Raw genomic sequence first — 18,973 nt, forward strand, 5'->3', positions numbered from 1 at the left:
TTCGATCGTCGGTATCCCGATACCTTGTTCAATCTCGTTACCGGCAAGTCTCTTTACTCGTTCCGTAACACATCATCCCGTGATCAACCCCTTGGTCACATTGTGCACATTATGATGATGTCCTACCGAGTGGGCCCAGAGATACCTCTCCGTTTACACGGAGTGACAAATCCCAGTCTCGATTCGTGCCAACCCAACAGACACTTTCGGAGATACCTGTAGTGCACCTTTATAGCCACCCAGTTACGTTGTGACGTTTGGTACACCCAAAGCATTCCTACGGTATCCGGGAGTTGCACAATCTCATGGTCTAAGGAAAAGATACTTGACATTAGAAAAGCTTTAGCATACGAACTACGCGATCTTTGTGCTAGGCTTATGATTGGGTCTTGTCCATCACATCATTCTCCTAATGATGTGATCCCGTTATCAATGACATCCAATGTCCATGGTTAGGAAATCGTAACCATCTATTGATCAACGAGCTAGTCAACTAGAGGCTTACTAGGGACATGGTGTTGTCTATGTACCCACACATGTATCTGAGTTTCCTATTATACAATTATAGCATGGATAATAAACGATTATCATGAACAAGGAAATATAATAATAATAACTAATTTATTATTGCCTCTAGGGCATATTTCCAACACCAATACCTAGTTCAATCTCGTTACTGGCAAGTCTCTTTACTCGTTACGTACTGCATCATTCCGTAACTAACTCATTAGCTACATTGCTTGCAAGGCTTATAGTGATGTGCATTACCGAGAGGGCCGAGAGATACCTCTTCGACAATCGAAGTGACAAAACCTAATCTCGAAATACGCCAACCCAACATGTACCTTTGGAGACACCTGTAGTACTCCTTTATAATCACCCAGTTACATTGTGACGTTTGGTAGCACCCAAAGTGTTCCTCCGGTAAACGGGAGTTGCATAATCTCATAGTTACATGAACATGTATAAGTCATGAAGAAAGCAATAACAATATACTAAATGATCAAGTGCTAGGCTAACGGAATGGGTCATGTCAATCACATCATTCTCCTAATGATGTGATCCCATTAATCAAATGACAATACATGTTTATGGTTAGGAAACATAACCATCTTTGATTAATGAGCTAGTCAAGTAGAGGCATACTAGTGACTATATGTTTGTCTATGTGTTCACACATGTATCATGTTTCCGGTTAATACAATTCTAGCATGAATAATAAAAAATTATCATGATATGAGGAAATAAATAATAACTTTATTATTTCCTCTAGAGCATATTTCCTTCAGTCTCCCACTTGCACTAGAGTCAATAATCTAGATTACACAGTAATGATTCTAACACCCATGGAGTCTTGGTGCTGATCATGTTTTGCTCGTGGAAGAGGCTTAGTCAATGGGTCTGCAACATTCAGATCCGTATGTATCTTGCAAATCTCTATGTCTCCCACCTGGACTTGGTCTCGGATGGAATTGAAGCGCCTCTTGATGTGCTTGGTCCTCTTGTGAAATCTGGATTCCTTTGCCAAGGCAATTGCACCAGTATTGTCATAGAAGATCTTCATTGGTCCCGATGCACTAGGTATGACACCTAGATCGGAAATGAACTCTTTCATCCAGACTCCTTCATTTGCTGCTTCCAAAGCAGCTATGTACTCCGCTTCACATGTAGATCCCGCCACGACGCTTTGTTTAGAACTACACCAACTAACAGCTCCACCGTTTAATAAAAACACGTATCCGGTTTGCGATTTAGAATCGTCCGGATCAGTGTCAAAGCTTGCATCGATGTAACCATTTACGACTAGCACTTTGTCACCTCCATATATGAGAAACATATCCTTAGTCCTTTTCAGGTATTTCAGGATGTTCTTGACCGTTGTCCAGTGATCCACTCCTGGATTACTTTGGTACCTTCCTGCCAAGCTTATTGCTAAGAAATCAGGTCTGGTACACAACATTGCATACATGATAGAGCCTATGGCTGAAGCATAGGGAACATCTTTCATTTTCTCTCTATCTTCTGCTGTGGTCGGGCATTGAGTCTGACTCAACTTCACACCTTGTAGTACGAGCAAGAACCCTTTCTTTGCCTGATCCATTTTGAATTTTTTCAAAACTTTATCAAGGTATGTGCTTTGTGAAAGTCCTATTAAGCGTCTTGATCTATCTCTATAAATCTTGATGCCTAATATATAAGCAGCTTCACCGAGGTCTTTCATAGAAAAACTTTTATTCAAGTATCCCTTTATGCTATCCAGAAATCTATATCATTTCCAATTAATAATATGTCATCTACATATAATATCAGAAATGCTACAGAGCTCCCACTCACTTTCTTGTAAATACAGGCTTCTCCAAAAGTCTGTATAAAACCATATGCTTTGATCACACTATCAAAGCGTTTATTCCAACTCCAAGATGCTTGCACCAGTCCATAAATGGATCGCTGGAGCTTGCACACTTTGTTAGCACCTTTTGGATCAACAAAACCTTCTGGCTGCATCATATACAACTCTTCTTTCAGAAATCCATTCAAGAATGCAGTTTTGACATCCATTTGCCAAATTTCATAATCATAAAATGCAGCAATTGATAACATGATTCGGACAGACTTAAGCATCGCTACGGGTGAGAAAGTCTCATCGTAGTCAACCCCTTGAACTTGCCAAAAACCTTTCGCAACAAGTCGCGCTTTATAGACAGTTACATTACCATCAGCGTCAGTCTTCTTCTTAAAAATCCATTTATTCTCAATGGCTTGCCGATCATCGGGCAAGTCAACCAAAGTCCATACTTTGTTCTCATACATGGATCCCATCTCAGGTTTCATGGCCTCTAGCCATTTTGCGGAATCTGGGCTCATCATCGCTTCCTCATAGTTCGTAGGTTCATCATGGTCAAGTAACATGACTTCCAGAATAGGATTACCGTACCACTCTGGTGCGGATCTTACTCTGGTAGACCTACGAGGTTCAGTAGAAACTTGATCTGAAGTTTCATGATCAATATCATTAGCTTCCTCACTAACTGGTGTAGTTGTCACATGAACCGGTTCTTGTGATGAACTACTTTCTAATAAGGGAGCAGGTATAGTTACCTCATCAAGTTCTACTTTCCTCCCACTCACTTCTTTCGAGAGAAATTCCTTCTCTAGAAAGGATCCGAATTTAGCAACGAAAATCTTGCCCTCAGATCTGTGATAGAAGGTGTACCCAACAGTTTCTTTTGGGTATCCTATGAAGACACATTTCTCCGATTTGGGTTCAAGCTTATCTGGTTGAAGTTTCTTCACATAAGCATCGCAGACCCAAACTTTAAGAAACGACAACTTTGGTTTCTTGCCAAACCACAGTTCATGAGGTGTCGTCTCAACGGATTTTGATGGTGCCCTATTTAACGTGAATGCGGCCGTCTCTAAAGCATAACCCCAAAACGATAGCGGTAAATCAGTAAGAGACATCATAGATCGTACCATATCTAGTAAAGTATGATTACGACGTTCGGACACACCATTTCGTTGTGGTGTTCCGGGTGGCGTGAGTTGCGAAACTATTCCTCATTGTTTCAAATGTAAACCAAACTCGTAACTCAAATATTCTCCTCCACGATCAGATCGTAGAAATTTTATTTTCTTGTTACGATGATTTTACACTTCACTCTGAAATTCTTTGAACTTTTCAAATGTTTCAGACTTGTGTTTCATTAAGTAGATATACCCATATCTACTCAAATCATCTGTGAAGGTGAGAAAATAACGATACCCGCCGCGAGCCTCAACATTCATTGGACCACAAACATCAGTATGTATGATTTCCAACAAATCAGTTGCTTGCTCTATAGTTCCGGAGATCGGCGTTTTAGTCATCTTGCCCATGAGGCACGGTTCGCAAGTACCAAGTGATTCATAATCAAGTGATTCCAAAAGCCCATCAGTATGGAGTTTCTTCATGCGCTTTACACCGATATGACCTAAACGGCAGTGCCACAAATAAGTTGCACTATCATTATCAACTCTGCATCTTTTGGTTTCAACACTATGAATATGTGTATCACTACTATCGAGATTCAATAAAAATAGACCACTCTTCAAGGGTGCATGACCATAAAAGATATTACTCATATAAATAGAACAACCATTATTCTCTGACTTAAATGAATAACCGTCTCGCATCAAACAAGATCTAGATATAATGTTCATGCTTAACGCTGGCACCAAATAACAATTATTTAGGTCTAAAACTAATCCCGATGGTAGATATAGAGGTAGCGTGCCGACCGCGATCACATCGACTTTGGAACCATTTCCCACGCGCATCATCACCTCGTCCTTAGCCAATCTTCGCTTAATCTGTAGTCCCTGTTTCGAGTTGCAAATATTAGCAACAGAACCAGTATCAAATACCCAGGTACTACTGCGAGCATTAGTAAGGTACACATCCATAACATGTATATCACATATACCTTTGTTCACTTTGCCGTCCTTCTTATCCGCCAAATACTTGGGGCAGTTCCGCTTCCAATGTCCAGTCTGCTTGCAGTAGAAGCACTCAGTCTCATGCTTAGGTCCAGACTTGAGTTTCTTCTCTTGAGCAGCAACTTGTTTGCTGTTCTTCTTGAAGTTCCCCTTCTTCTTCCCTTTGCCCTTTTTCTTGAAACTGGTGGTCTTGTTGACCATCAACACTTGATGCTCCTTTTTGATTTCTACCTCCGTGGCTTTTAGCACTGCGAAGAGCTCGGGAATAGTCTTGTCCATCCCTTGCATATTATAGTTCATCACGAAGCTCTTGTAGCTTGGTGGCAATGATTGAAGAATTCTGTCAATGACACTATCATCAGGAAGATTAACTCCCAGTTGAATCAAGTGATTATTATACCCAGACATTTTGAGTATGTGTTCACTGACAGAACTATTCCCCTCCATCTTGCAGCTATAGAACTTATTGGAGACTTCATATCTCTCAATCCGGGCATTTGCTTGAAATATTAACTTCAACTCCTGGAACATCTCATATGCTCCATGACATTCAAAACGTCGTTGAAGACCCAGTTCTAAGCCGTAAAGCACGGCACACTGAACTATCGAGTAGTCATCAGCTTTGCTCTGCCAGACGTTCTTAACGTCGTCAGTTGCATCAGCAGCAGGCCTGGCACCCAGTGGTGCTTCCAGGACGTAATTCTTCTGTGCAGCAATGAGGATAATCCTCAGGTTACGGACCCAGTCCGTGTAATTGCTACCATCATCTTTCAACTTTGCTTTCTCAAGGAACGCATTAAAATTCAACGGAACAACAGCACGAGCCATCTATATACAACAAACATAGACAAGCAAAATACTATCGGGTACTAAGTTCATGATAAATTTAAGTTCAATTAATCATATTACTTAAGAACTCCCACTTAGATAGACATCCCTCTAATCTTCTAAGTGATTACGTGATCCATATCAACTACACCATGTCCGATCGTCACGTGAGATGGAGTAGTTTCAACGGTGAACATCAATATGTTGATCATATCTACTATATGATTCACGCTCGACCTTTCGGTCTCTGTGTTCCGAGGCCATATTTGTTATATGCTAGGCTCGTCAAGTTTAACCTGAGTATTCCGCGTGTGCAACTGTTTTGCACCCGTTGTATTTGAAAGTAGAGTCTATCACACCCGATCATCACGTGGTGTCTCAGCACGAAGAACTTTCGCAATGGTGCATACTTAGGGAGAACGCTTCTTGATAATTTTAGTGAGAGATCATCTTAAAATGCTACCGTCAATCAAAGCAAGATAAGATGCATAAAGGATAAACATCACATGCAATCAATATAAGTGATATGATATGGCCATCATCATCTTGTGCTTGTGATCTCCATCTTCGAAGCACCGTCGTGATCACCATTGTCACCGGCGCGACACCTTGATCTCCATGGTAGCATCATTATCGTTACGCCATCTATTGCTTCTACGAATATCGCTACCGCTTAGTGATAAAGTAAAGCAATTACAGGGCGTTTGCATTTCATACAATAAAGCGACAACCATATGGCTCCTGCCAGTTGCCGATAACTTCGGTTACAAAACATGATCATCTCATACAATAAAATATAGCATCACGTCTTGACCATATCACATCACAACATGCCCTGCAAAAACAAGTTAGACGTCCTCTACTTTATTGTTGCAAATTTTACGTGGCTGCTACGGGCTGAGCAAAACCGTTCTTACCTACGCATCAAAACCACAACGATAGTTCGTCAAGTTAATGTTGTTTTAACCTTCGCAAGGACCGGGCGTAGCCACACTTGATTCAGCTAAAGTGAGAGAGACAGACACCCGCCAGCCACCTTTAAGCACGAGTGCTCGTAACGGTGAAACCAGTCTCGCGTAAGCGTACGCGTAATGTCGGTCCGGGCCGCTTCATCTCACAATACCGCTGAGCCAAAGTATGACATGTTGGTAAGCAGTATGACTTGTATCGCCCACAACTCACTTGTGTTCTACTCGTGCATATGACATCTACGCATAAAACCTGGCTCGGATGCCACTGTTGGCGAACGTAGTAATTTCAAAATTTTCCTACGCACACGCAAGATCATGGTGATGCATAGCAACGAGAGGGGAGAGTGTTGTCCACGTACCCTCATAGACCGTAAGCGGAAGCGTTATGACAACGCGGTTGATGTAGTCGTACGTCTTCACGATCCGACCGATCCAAGCACCGAACGTACGGCACCTCCGAGTTCAGCACACGTTCAGCTCGATGACGGTCCCCGGACTTCGATCCAGCAAAGTGTCGGGGATGAGTTCCGTCAGCACGACGGCGTGGTGATGATGATGATATTCTACTGGCGCAGGGCTTCGCCTAAACTCTGCGACGATATGACCAAGGTGGAATATGGTGGAGGGGGGGCACCACACACGGCTAAGGAACGATCTTGAAGATCAACTTGTGTGTTCTAGGGTGCCCCCTGCCCCCGTATATAAAGGAGGGAGGGGGGTGCGGCCGGCCCCCTAGGGGTGCGCCTGGAGGAGTCCTACTCTGGTCAGGAGTAGGACTCCCCCCTCTTGCCTTGGTGGAGAAGGAAAAGGGGGAGTGGAAAGAGGAAAGGGGGTGGTGCCCCCCCCCTTCCTTGTCCTATTCAGACTAGGGGGGAGGGGGCGCACGGCCTGCCCTGGCCAGCCCTCCGCTTCTCCCTCATGGCCCACTAAGGCCCATTAACCCCCGGGAGGGTTCCGGTAACCCCCCGGCGTTCCGGTAAAATCCCGATTTCACCCGGAACCATTCCGATATCCAAATATAGGCTTCCAATATATCAATCTTTACGTCTCGACCATTTCGAGACTCCTCGTCATGTCCGTGATCACATCCGGGACTCCGAACAACCTTCGATACATCAAAACTTATAAACTCATAATAAAACTGTCATCGTAACGTTAAGTGTGCGGACCCTACGGGTTCGAGAACTATGTAGACATGACCTAGAACTATTCTCGGTCAATAACCAATAGCGGAACCTGGATGCTCATATTGGCTCCTACATATTCTACGAAGATCTTTATCGGTCAAACCGCATAACAACATACATTGTTCCCTTTGTCATCGGTATGTTACTTGCCCGAGATTCAATCGTCGGTATCCAATACCTAGTTCAATCTCGTTACTGGCAAGTCTCTTTACTCTTTACGTAATGCATCATTCCGTAACTAACTCATTAGCTACATTGCTTGCAAGGCTTATAGTGATGTGCATTACCGAGAGGGCCCAGAGATACCTCTTCGACAATCGGAGTGACAAAACCTAATCTCGAAATACGCCAACCCAACATGTACCTTTGGAGACACCTGTAGTACTCCTTTATAATCACCCAGTTACGTTGTGACGTTTGGTAGCACCCAAAGTGTTCCTCCGGTAAACGGGAGTTGCATAATCTCATAGTCACAGGAACATGTATAAGTCATGAAGAAAGCAATAGCAATATACTAAACGATCAAGTGCTAGGCTAACAGAATGGGTCATGTCAATCACATCATTCTCCTAATGATGTGATCCCATTAATCAAATGACAACACATGTCTATGGTTAGGAAACATAACCATCTTTGATTAATGAGCTAGTCAAGTAGAGGCATACTAGTGACTATATGTTTGTCTATGTATTCACACATGTATCATGTTTCTGGTTAATACAATTCTAGCATGAATAATAAACATTTATCATGATATGAGGAAATAAATAATAACTTTATTATTGCCTCTAGGGCATATTTCCTTCAAAAGTATCCCAACAGGACGCCACACACCTTTCGGTCTCTCCAAGGTCATTGGGACGCGATCAAGCCGATTTGTAGCTGTTGGGCTGCTTGCTTGACGCAAGTCCTCAATGCACCTCCAAGTGGTACCGTTGAAGCCGACTATGTGAGTTTGTTTTCATGTCCCAAGTTGTGCAAATCTTTTGTAGCCATCGGAGTGGTTGCATAATTTGACATCGTTTTCGTTTTGTAGGACAAAATTGTGCAAGAAAGGTACAAGGACATGGAAGCTTCATGCAAAAAGGCATTTCACTAGAGCATTGCTGGGAACTTCTCAAAGATAGCAAGAAGTGGAAGGTGATTGACAAAGAATCCCCAACGAAGAGAGGTGCACTCACCAAGATGGATGATGATGAAAAAGAAGAAGATGACGATGGCCCAAGAAACAAGAATAAGCCCGATGGAAACAAAAAGGCCAAAGACAAGATCAAGAAGGAAGCAGAAGCATCAAGCTTGCGGGACAAGCTAGATCACATGGTCAAGTCCAATGAGCTATTGGTGATCAAGACATTGAAGGAAAAAAAGTTGGCCGAGAAGAAGGCTCAAGGGAAGCAAGAGAAGTGGCAACTACTCAAGGAGGAGACCATGCGCAAGGCCGCCATTGAGGAGAGAAGAACCATGGCCGAAGAGAACAAAGCCATGGCCAAGCTCCTTCAAGAGGAGAACAAGATCATGATGATGAATCGAAATTAGATGGATGAGGTCACCAAAGAATGGCATGACATTGCAAGGTTGGAGATCTTAGAGAGGAGGAGGCTAGCCACAAGAGGCTATGCGGTGCCAAGGTTCGGTGGTGGTTCGGCAAGTGGTGGTGGCAATGATGGAGGTGAAGATTTCATCTTGTGATGATGATGATGATGGAGTGATGACGAATGCGGTGTCTTTTGGGTTGTGGCGCAAAAACTATGTTCAAATGTCTTCAAAACCGTGTCTAAATTCTCGACACTTGTGTTTTAAAAAATCGCGGTCAATTGCATTGTGTGGTTTTACGGTTTGAGGGCCGAAATCGGCAACACGCGAAACAGAGCCCGCAAACCCGAGCGGTAAAAGAGAATATCGGGCTTTGTTCCGCCGCAACCGATTTCGGCCCTTAAACGCGCTTTATAAGGGTCGCGGTTTTAAGGGGTATGCTAGAGATACTAGAGATGCTCTAACACCTTGCAAGCACTTAAGAGACCATTCTTTTCTTTACTCCATGACCAGAAATCGGTCACTCTATGTGTGCAAAGTGGGACAAAGAGGATGGCCTCGGTATCCATGGGTATGAACAATTGTCGCACCAAATCAACCTTCCAAGTAGCTGATGTCTCATCTATAAGCTCTCGGACAAAAACTGGCCTATCCGGTTGAGAAATAGTAATAAGTTTCATAGAGCACACCCAGGGAAGCCAGTTATGTCTCCAAATCTCTGTTGATGCTCCACCTCACATACCATCCCTCCAATACCGATCTCCAAATTTGTGAAGGATGGCTTCTACTCGAGAGTTAGGCTCCATTAGTAACCTCCATGCTTGCCTGGCCAACAATGCAAGATTGAATAATTCAAGATCATGAAAGCCTAGACCACCCATGAATTTTGGTCGAGTCATCGCTTCCCAAGACACCCAAGCAACCTTCCTCTCACCATTCTTGCTGCCCCACCAAAAAACTTGGGGATTATAGAATTTATATGCTCATATAGACCTTTTTGGAGTTTAAACAAGCCATTCAATAAATTGGTATGGCTGGATCTACAGACTTGATTAGAACCTCCTTCCCTCCACAAGATAACATCTTTTCAACTGCCTACCGCTTCGTTCTCAACCGCCCAGGAGAGGCGATTTGGCAGGCGGAGCCGTTCCTGCTTCCTGTTGCTGGCAAGGCCGTCAGCTCCTCTGCCCTCCGCTCGCCGCTCCAGCGGTAGCAAGAGGGTGGGGGATAGGTATGTCGGGTGACGAGGCTCGCTCGGTGCAGATGCCGCCACTATGAATAAAGTTTTTCGGGCCACCGCCTTGGCAGCATTCTTCAATGACGTCGAGGAGCCACAGATTTGTGTTCGAGCGAGTTCTTCAAGACGGCGGTGGAGTTCATGATCTAGTTCTTGTTTCTTCACCCCCGTCCATGTCGCGTCGGCTGCGTCTCCAGCATCGTCGCAGAGCTGGAAGTATGTGGCTTGGAGTTGGCCAACGCTTCCAGCACCAGTCTTATCCAAGGGATGGTCTACATGGAGATTTGGCGTGGAAGATGGTTGCCGATTCTGAAGTTTTTCGGCGGCTCTGCCACTCGGAAACTTCAAGACTGCGATCCAAGATGTGTGGAGTATTACTGCGGCCGACGACCCACATCGACATATGCGATGTGACTTGTGACAGCTCATAACGCAGCTTGGCTCCTATGGCACTATCTTGAATCTTGGCAAGTTGGAGGCTTGTGTTTCTTCCCTCCGGCAAATGCTTTGGCCACGACGGCGACTGGATTCTTTGGCCATGATGATGGTGGATGCAGGAACCCAAAAGATCAGTTTTCACTTTTTTATTTTTATGGATTACTGTAGATTTCCTTGTGTTGTCCCTCCGGGCTGTTCCAAAGAGAAGCCATGTATGTTGTAGTATGTTCCTGCTTTTATGAATGAATACATGGTACTTCTAAAAAAAAGATAACATCTTTTCATACTGCTACTGCCTAAAATGGTCTGTGCTCAGCAATGGCATAAGCTTTCTTCAGAGTTCAGAACCACGCCAAGAGCCCCGCCCATGCGTGAATTAAAGGGATCTGAAGAACAAAATGAGACCGTGAAATTACCAAAAGAGATCTGAAACGAACACTAGTTCCACACAGTACATATTCTGCAAGAGACGAACATGCAAATAGCATTGAAACCAGCCTGCTGAGGTTGGATGCACAATCAGGACAGAAGGAAACGCACACAATCAAGCCAACAGCAGACGATGACAACGAGCCAGCCAACAGGCCACGATCACACGGGCGGAACAACATGCAAACAGTGCATCACTGGCGACAACCTCACCACCCTGCAAGTATGTCACGGGCTCAGAATCTGAATTCGACAAGAATAATCAAGAGTACTCATTACATCTAATGGATAGCTCGAACATCATCAGTAACATTCTATGATCGAGAGCGCTAGGCACAAACTAAGCTCAACACCAACCAAGCAGCCTTCTTGTGAAGGCTACCAACTAAGGACTAAGGGACCAATCACTCCATCTTCACCGCTACAGAACCCTGCGCTTCTGGAGGAGGCGGCGGAGCATACTGAAGCCAGTCTTTGGAGCAGAAAAGTGCCTCCACGATTTCAGGGCGCAGTGAGCTTCTATAGTCATCAAGCATCCGGCTTCCTGTCGTTGCCGCTGCAAATATGGAGCAGCCGCTGCTCACCATGGACATGGGGATGGCCAAGATATCACGGGCCATCTTCGCCAGTGTTGGAAACTTCAGGGTGTTGAGCTTCCACCAGTCCACGATTTCAAAGTCTTGGATGCGAGGCGTCAGGGCTTCTTCCAGGTACTGCTCCAGCTCAGACTTGGAGGGCTGGCTTATTGCTATCTCTGAAAGATACATGTCAAAGTCAAGGAGTCCATCCCCAGTAGAAGGTGGAGTTACTGCGTTGTTATTCGCATTGGCAGGCCCATTTTTATTAACTTCCCCTGGTGCGCCATAGGCTGGCGTCAGGGGCAGGGGCTGTGCAACATAATCCTTGTAAAGGTCATGAAGAGCATCATCCACCACCTTAACATACTTTGCTGCCTCCACACCATAGATTTTAGAATAACTGAATTCTACAAGTTTCATCTTGAAACGAGGGTCCATGACAACACCAATGGCTAGAACAAGGTTGCAATCCTTCCAGTACTTGTCAAACCTCTCATGCATTTCTTTGGCGATGCTACTGAAAACTGGATCTTCATGGGTTATGGCATTTGACAGTTCCAGCTGAAGTTTCCACGCCTCATGGAAAAATAAGTTAGAAGTTGGATTTGCCGCAGCCATGATGCTATGTGCAGAATCATACAGAAATTTCAAATAGTTGCAGGCAGCTTCCAACTTCTTCCAGTCTTCTGCAGAAGGCGACTCATTGTAGTTATCATCACATGTCTCCAATGTGGTGAATGCCTGCCTATAATCCAAGGCAGCAAGCAGCATAAGGTAAGTGGTATTCCACTGTGTTGTAACATCAAGGCACAGGGTCTTAGTGCTGGGAATCTCCAGCTGCAGAGCAATCTCAGCAAACTTCTGCTCACGGGCAGAAGAAGCTTTTATGAACTTTATACTTTCACGGATACTGTAGATCACACCATGGATTGAAGCAATGACATCATGTGCAACTGCATTGAGGATATTGGCATAGCACCTCACAACAAACAGATGGCCCTTAAGCATCAGGTTGTTCTTACTGGAGAGATGATCTCTCAGGTTTGCACTGTAGATATCATGTGATGAGCAATCATTATCCAATGTGACGGTGAATAGCTTGTCCTTCATGTTCCAGTCGGTAAGGCTCGAGCTAATAGCTTCACTAAGTGCATTCTCCGAATGAGGAGAAGACACCATCATGAAGTTAAGCATTCTTCGATGCACTTTCCAATCCGTGTCAATGAACTGCCCAGCAATAGAAACATAGCCAAGAGTCTGACTAGTTGTCCACAATCCTATGGTGAGGCTAATCCTTCCAGGCATAGTGTTCAATGCTTGCATTAGGTTGTTTTTTTCTTTCTGGTAAACACCATACACCTCTGCCTCCATTGTTTCAACATCCGCAACCCTGAAACGCGGCTGCAGGCTCTCAGTAAAAGCAGTGAAGGCTGGCTGTTGAACAACATGAAGTGGGTAGTCATGCAAAATGATAAGCTTTGCCAGATGTGAGCTGCTACGGTCTTGATCAAATGTAGCATTTGCAAAGCCAGTATATCTGTAACGCCTCTTAGAAGGACGTTCTACGGTACCCTCACCATCGTTATCAGTCACTCCTCCAACTGAACTCATCGCCAGCTTCCTCTCTTGGTTTTTTATCATAGGGCAAGAGCCAAGCGTGATGTGCCTCTTGAGATGGCTAGTACCTGCAATTTTTGTGCCAGAACTGTATGCAAAGGTTGCCTTACATAGGTTGCAGCATGCACGTTGGCATCCCCTCTCCCCAGGAACAGGTTCAATGGTAAAGTGCTCCCATACTAATGACTTCTTTCTCCGGCGTCTTGATATGGTTGGTGGGGTCACCTCAGCACTGACCAATTCGTGACCATGGGCCATCTCATCACCATTGACCATGTCATTCACTTGAACCATTTCATGACCATGGATCATGTCACTAACTTGAATCATCTCATTACCATGGATCATCTCATCATCATGGACCATCCCACTCCCATCCACCATGTCGTCACCATGAACCATCTCATTCCCTTGAACCATATCATGCTCATGGATCATCTCGCCACTGTGAACCATTTCATTGCCATGGATCATCTCATCACCAACAACCATTTCACTTTCATGCACCATGGCATTTTCATTGCCATTTGGTTCGCCCATCCTATGAAAGATTATCTGATGGAACCCAAAAGCCTGTCAATTTGGAACAATTGATCAAATAAAATCATGTCAGATCTAATGTAGTTAAATCAGAACAATTGGAAAGCTGGAATAAGGCTGAAAAATCTTGCATAATTTCACTTTGATTATGTACATTATCCAGAAGAGATCTAAAAATCATTACTGCAAATTTATATGTAGATTTCAAGTAGAGCAAATTGTCTGGAAGATGGTAAATTTGCCCAAGGAACTGTGATCTCTTGAAAAGTAAAGTGTCCAACAGTAAATAATTGAAGTATATTGTCCACATCGAGATAGATGCTCGCAATATTTTGGAACGGAGGGAGTATCAAATATATCATGATGAAAGAAATCAATAGAAGAGTGGAGCTGTAGAAAGCCAGGAAAATCATGAAAGTAGGCCATTCAATTCGCTAAACAATCATAACAGAAAACAAGATTAAAGTTATAGGACAAGGCCCTGATTGGGAAATTCAGAGACACCAGCACATACGTTGTAAAAAATAAACACCACCCTAAGTAGCTTCTTATATACAAATGTGAATACATGTTGTTCCTGGGAACAAGCTAAAAAGGCCATAGCCATAGCCAAAACTGTTGAGCAATAAGGGCTGATATATAGCAACCTAATGGATGGTACCTAGGTAGGCTCGTGTAAACAACCAAATCATCAAACATTGGCTATGCAAATGATAATCAAGAATGTTGTGTTCACAGAACCATCACATCTCCAGGGATAAGTGCCACCGCATTCCGCAGAATTACGACTTCTAGGGGTCGATAAAATTACAGAATATATTTACTGCTATAAACATGTTAATTAGTGACTGTGGTCCCTTCACATGCTCCTCTACCCCTGATGTGAACAACTGAACATTATCATCTGTTGCAAATGGCTGCGATAGTCATCATGTTTGCAGCCAAACAAGGCCTAAACTCGCCACATCTCACATGACTAAACCAACCCCTATGCAAAACACAAGTCATCCACCAAGGTATGACTCAGTAGCAGCTGCTTCCTACGGCAAAAAGAATGAATCATCCTCCCAGACAAAACAACAGAGGTACTACTCATAATTTGGACTCGCGAAACTCCCCGCCGTTTGCTCACAATTTGGACCGGCGAGACCCCCCGCCATTAGCAGCGCACGAAACGAATTAAAGAAAAACAAAAGGACGACATAGCCCGCATGCGACCATTTCAGCACCCGCGGAAACCATATGAATCTAGATAAACCTCCACAGGAACACACGCAGCCAATTCTCGAACGAAGCGCGTACTGCTCCACAGCAGATCCACACGGCCTAGCGCGCGGCCAGAAAAGCAAACGGGGCCAGATCTAGACATGCAATCGAATCCAATCCGCGAGGCCACGAGCGGCGCGGGCATGGATGGATGGGGAGGAGGCCTGGAGAGGCGCGGAGGAGGAGGGAGGAGGAGGAGGCTGTTTAGAGTTTGGGGGGCTTACGGAGGCGGAGGGGGGCCGGCGGAGATCCAACTCGAGGCGGGCGGTGCAGGATTGGGGCTCGGCCCAAGAAGAACGAAGGCCGAGCAAACCCTAGATCCGCCTTTTTCTTCTGGGGGCGGGCGGGCGGCCACGGGGGAGGAGGGACCGAGCACGGACCAGCGGGGCGAGGCGGAAAATTTCGTCGGGTCTGGGGGAAACGGAAAAGCGGGGGATGGACGGGGATTTATGGGCTCGCGGCCCACGGCGATGGGCTGCCGAGCTGGCACGGGCGTGAGGCTGCCGGCGGGCCATGGTGGGGGCTCGTCCGCGTGGACCGGCTATTTTTTGGGCAGTTTTCGGGACGCGCGGCTCGTTTTCAGTATTTTTATCCATGGATGGAATTAGGGGGTGGACCGCGGACGCAGGCCAGGAAGGCTACAGCGTCGGCGACTAGGGTTTGGGCTGATGTGCTCGGGTTCCGATTTGGACCGTCCGATTTATGTGGGCGGATAAGCTTGAACTTGCGTTAGGGTACGGATCGAAAGAAGAAAAATGGCCCGGTTACGGCCAGAGTCGTCGATCGGGGGTCTGGGGAAGTTGAAAAGTTCACCTTTTTTTTTGTGCGATCCTTCTATTTTTTTTAGGGCAAAAAGAGAGCTCATTCATTCATAATACGAGTACAATCATTCTCAATTACATGAAGTATATCTGGTGGCACATTCTTTGGCAGAAAAAAATCCCCATGAATTCTAGCATGAGCAGCCAGCTCATGTGCAGCCACATTGCACTCTCTTTTGATTTTCCTCACCTCAGATATACTGAAGTCACGCATCATGCTTTTAGCCTCTTCGTACTTAGCCCACCACTTGGCCTTGTTCCTTCCTTCAGTGTTCATAGCATTCACAACAGCAGCACGGTCAGACTCAACGTATACCTGTCCCCTGTGAACATTTCTCAAACACTTGAGTCCAATCACAAGGGCGCTTGCCTCTGCTTCCTCTGCATCGTCGCATGCCTGAACATGACAGCCTACAGAAAATACAACTGATCCCGTGCTATCACGAGTGACCGCCCCAGCCCAAGCCGAGCCCACTAAAACAAAAGAAGCATCGATGTTCAGTTTAATACAAGCTCCTTGGGGCCTAGACCAGTGGCATTTTGGCTGTATAATTCTTTTTGGTGACGACTGCATCTCGGTAACATGCAATGTTTTTTTTCCTTTGATATCACTTTCAGCGGTGGCTTCAGAGTTCAATGTTTCCCAATAATTCTTTAGGAAAAGGACCGAGTCTGAGATCTTTGCTTCCCCTTTATTATGTACAATATCCTTCCTGAGATGCCATGACCGCCAAAGAACCAGTAGCAGTTTTTCATGCATGTGTCCAGAGCATTGGCTTAAAGCATTTAACAGCCAATCCGGGTTAGGTTCGGCAAGTACTGGTTCTTTTGGTAATGCCCAATGTTCTCTTATCTTTTCTCTAAGAGGTCTAGCCTTGGTGCAGCTCACAACAACATGGTGAGCATCCTCTTTCTCTATACCACATATATTACATATTCCATCAATTTCCAGGGTCCTCCTCCTTTTGTTTTCCTTTGTGGGAAGTGAATCTGTGGCAATTCTCCAGGCAACAATACGAACTTTGTGAGGGACATGTGCTTTCCAGACCAAATTCCATAGATTTTCCCTTCCAGTGTTGATGCTACGAGACGAACCAACTATTTCTTCCTGTTGCTTCAAGTTCATACCCAATCTATAAGCACTTCTTACCGTGAAGATGCCATTTTTCTCATAGTTCCAAGCTAGATGGTCTTCAGTCTCATTGAGAGGAATCTTTATTTTGCATATTTCCTCGGCGTCAAAATTATGGAATAGCTTTTCGATAAGGGGGACATTCCATTCCCTTGCTTGCGGCAACATGAGCTGATTAACCCATCTGATTCGGCTCCAGGTCTTAAGAGATAGAACCTTGAGTCCTGATTGCCTTGGGGTCCAATTATCCTTAAGGATTTGGATACTATTCCCATTTCCAACTCTCCAAACAACACCTTTCTTCAGGAGTTATAGGCCAAATTCAATCCCTCTCCACACAGGAGACGCATCGGACGCGAAGACCGTGTCCAGCAAATTGCCATTCGGATAATATTTTGACTTCGGAATCCGAGCACACAAACTCTCTGGTCTCTGAATTAAGCGCCAGGCTTGCTTAGCCAGCAGGGCCTGGTTGAAAACCTGCATGTCTCGAAATCCCAAGCCTCCATGACATTTTGGTTGTGTCATTTTCTCCCATGACATCCAGTGAACTCTTCTTTGATTTTGCTCGTCACCCCACCAAAAATCACACACCATTTTCTCGTATTGCTCACAAAAATCCACACTCATCTTGAACATACTCATGGTATAAGTCGGTAATGCTTGAATCACCGATTTGATCAAAATATCTTTAGAACCATGGGACATAAATCTTTCAACCCAATTAGTGAGCCTTTTAGTGAAGCGCTCAAAGATAGGTTGAAACTGGGACCTCTTCATGCGCCCCTCGAGTGTGGGCAAACCCAAATACCTCTCCTCAAAAGTGACTGAGCTAATATCCAGAACATGCTTAATCTCATTCTAGACTTGCGAAGGGCAAGCTCTGCTAAACAACATGGAACATTTACTTGGGCTTAACAGTTGGCCCATCCCGTGCTGAAATTTGTTCAGGGCATTCTTGATACTCCTTGATTCATCACTATCAGCTTTAAAGAAGAGAAGGCTATCATCTGCGAATAGAAGATGGAGATACCTGGGCTCCCTCTCGCCACTTTCAAAGGGGTGATCTTACCAGCAGCACATTCAGCCTCAAGGGCACGTGATAGACCTTCAGCCACAAACAAGAACAAATACGGACTTAAAGGGTCACCTTGACGGAGACCCCTCGAAGGTTCGAAGAAATCCAAGATTTCTCCATTTAGCTTCACTGCATATCTCACAGACCGAACACAGGTCATCACCCAATTTATCCATTTCTGACAAAACCCGAATCTGCTAAGAACTCCTTCTAGGAAACTCCAATCCACACGATCATACGCTTTGGACAGATCAAGTTTGTAGGCACAATGGTTATTGGTAGCGTTCTTGCTGTGTTGGATTTTATAAAAACACTCAAGGCGATATACGCGTTGTCCGTGATGAGTCTCCCAGGAATGAAAGCACTCTGTGTTTCTGACACCAACTCATCCAAGAAAGGTCGAAGGCGGTTGACAAGGCATTTAGAGATCACTTTATAGATGACGTTGCACAGGCTTATTGGCCGAAAATCTTTCAAGTATTCGGGAGCATTACCTTTAGGAATAAGGACAATCATCGTGTCGTTAATTCCTCCTGGCATGATTCCATCATCAAAGAATTTCTTCACCGCGCTAATCACATCCGTTCGGAGCTCAACCCAATTCCTTTGAAAGAAGCGGGCAGGGAACCCATCAATGCCAGGGGACTTCAAAGGACCAATTTGAAAAAGAGCATCACTTATTTCTTCATCTGTAAAAGCCTTACAAATCTGATCATTTATCTCCGGGGTAACTTTAGCAACAAACAGCTCCAGCGGGTTATTGGGTTCCAGAGTTGTGTCAGCCTCATAAAGCTTCATAAAAAACTCTCTTACCATGGTGCTTAACTTACCCGGATCATGGA

At 44.8% G+C, this 18,973-nt stretch overlaps 1 protein-coding gene across 1 annotated transcript; it reads right to left on the reverse strand.

Moving 5' to 3' along the window:
- Positions 1-11,241: 11,241 nt before the first annotated feature.
- LOC119294972 (zinc finger BED domain-containing protein RICESLEEPER 2-like) lies at positions 11,242-15,492 on the reverse strand. Its single transcript, XM_037573283.1, has 2 exons — positions 15,324-15,492; positions 11,242-13,866 (listed from the first exon to the last, which is right to left on the reverse strand). The coding sequence occupies exon 2, from the start codon at positions 13,832-13,834 to the stop codon at positions 11,504-11,506; it is 2,331 nt and encodes a 776-aa protein (XP_037429180.1). The 5' UTR covers positions 13,835-13,866; positions 15,324-15,492; the 3' UTR covers positions 11,242-11,503.
- Positions 15,493-18,973: the final 3,481 nt, after the last annotated feature.

This window comes from Triticum dicoccoides, chromosome 4B, assembly GCF_002162155.2.
Source record: "Triticum dicoccoides isolate Atlit2015 ecotype Zavitan chromosome 4B, WEW_v2.0, whole genome shotgun sequence".
Lineage (NCBI taxonomy): Eukaryota > Viridiplantae > Streptophyta > Magnoliopsida > Poales > Poaceae > Triticum > Triticum dicoccoides.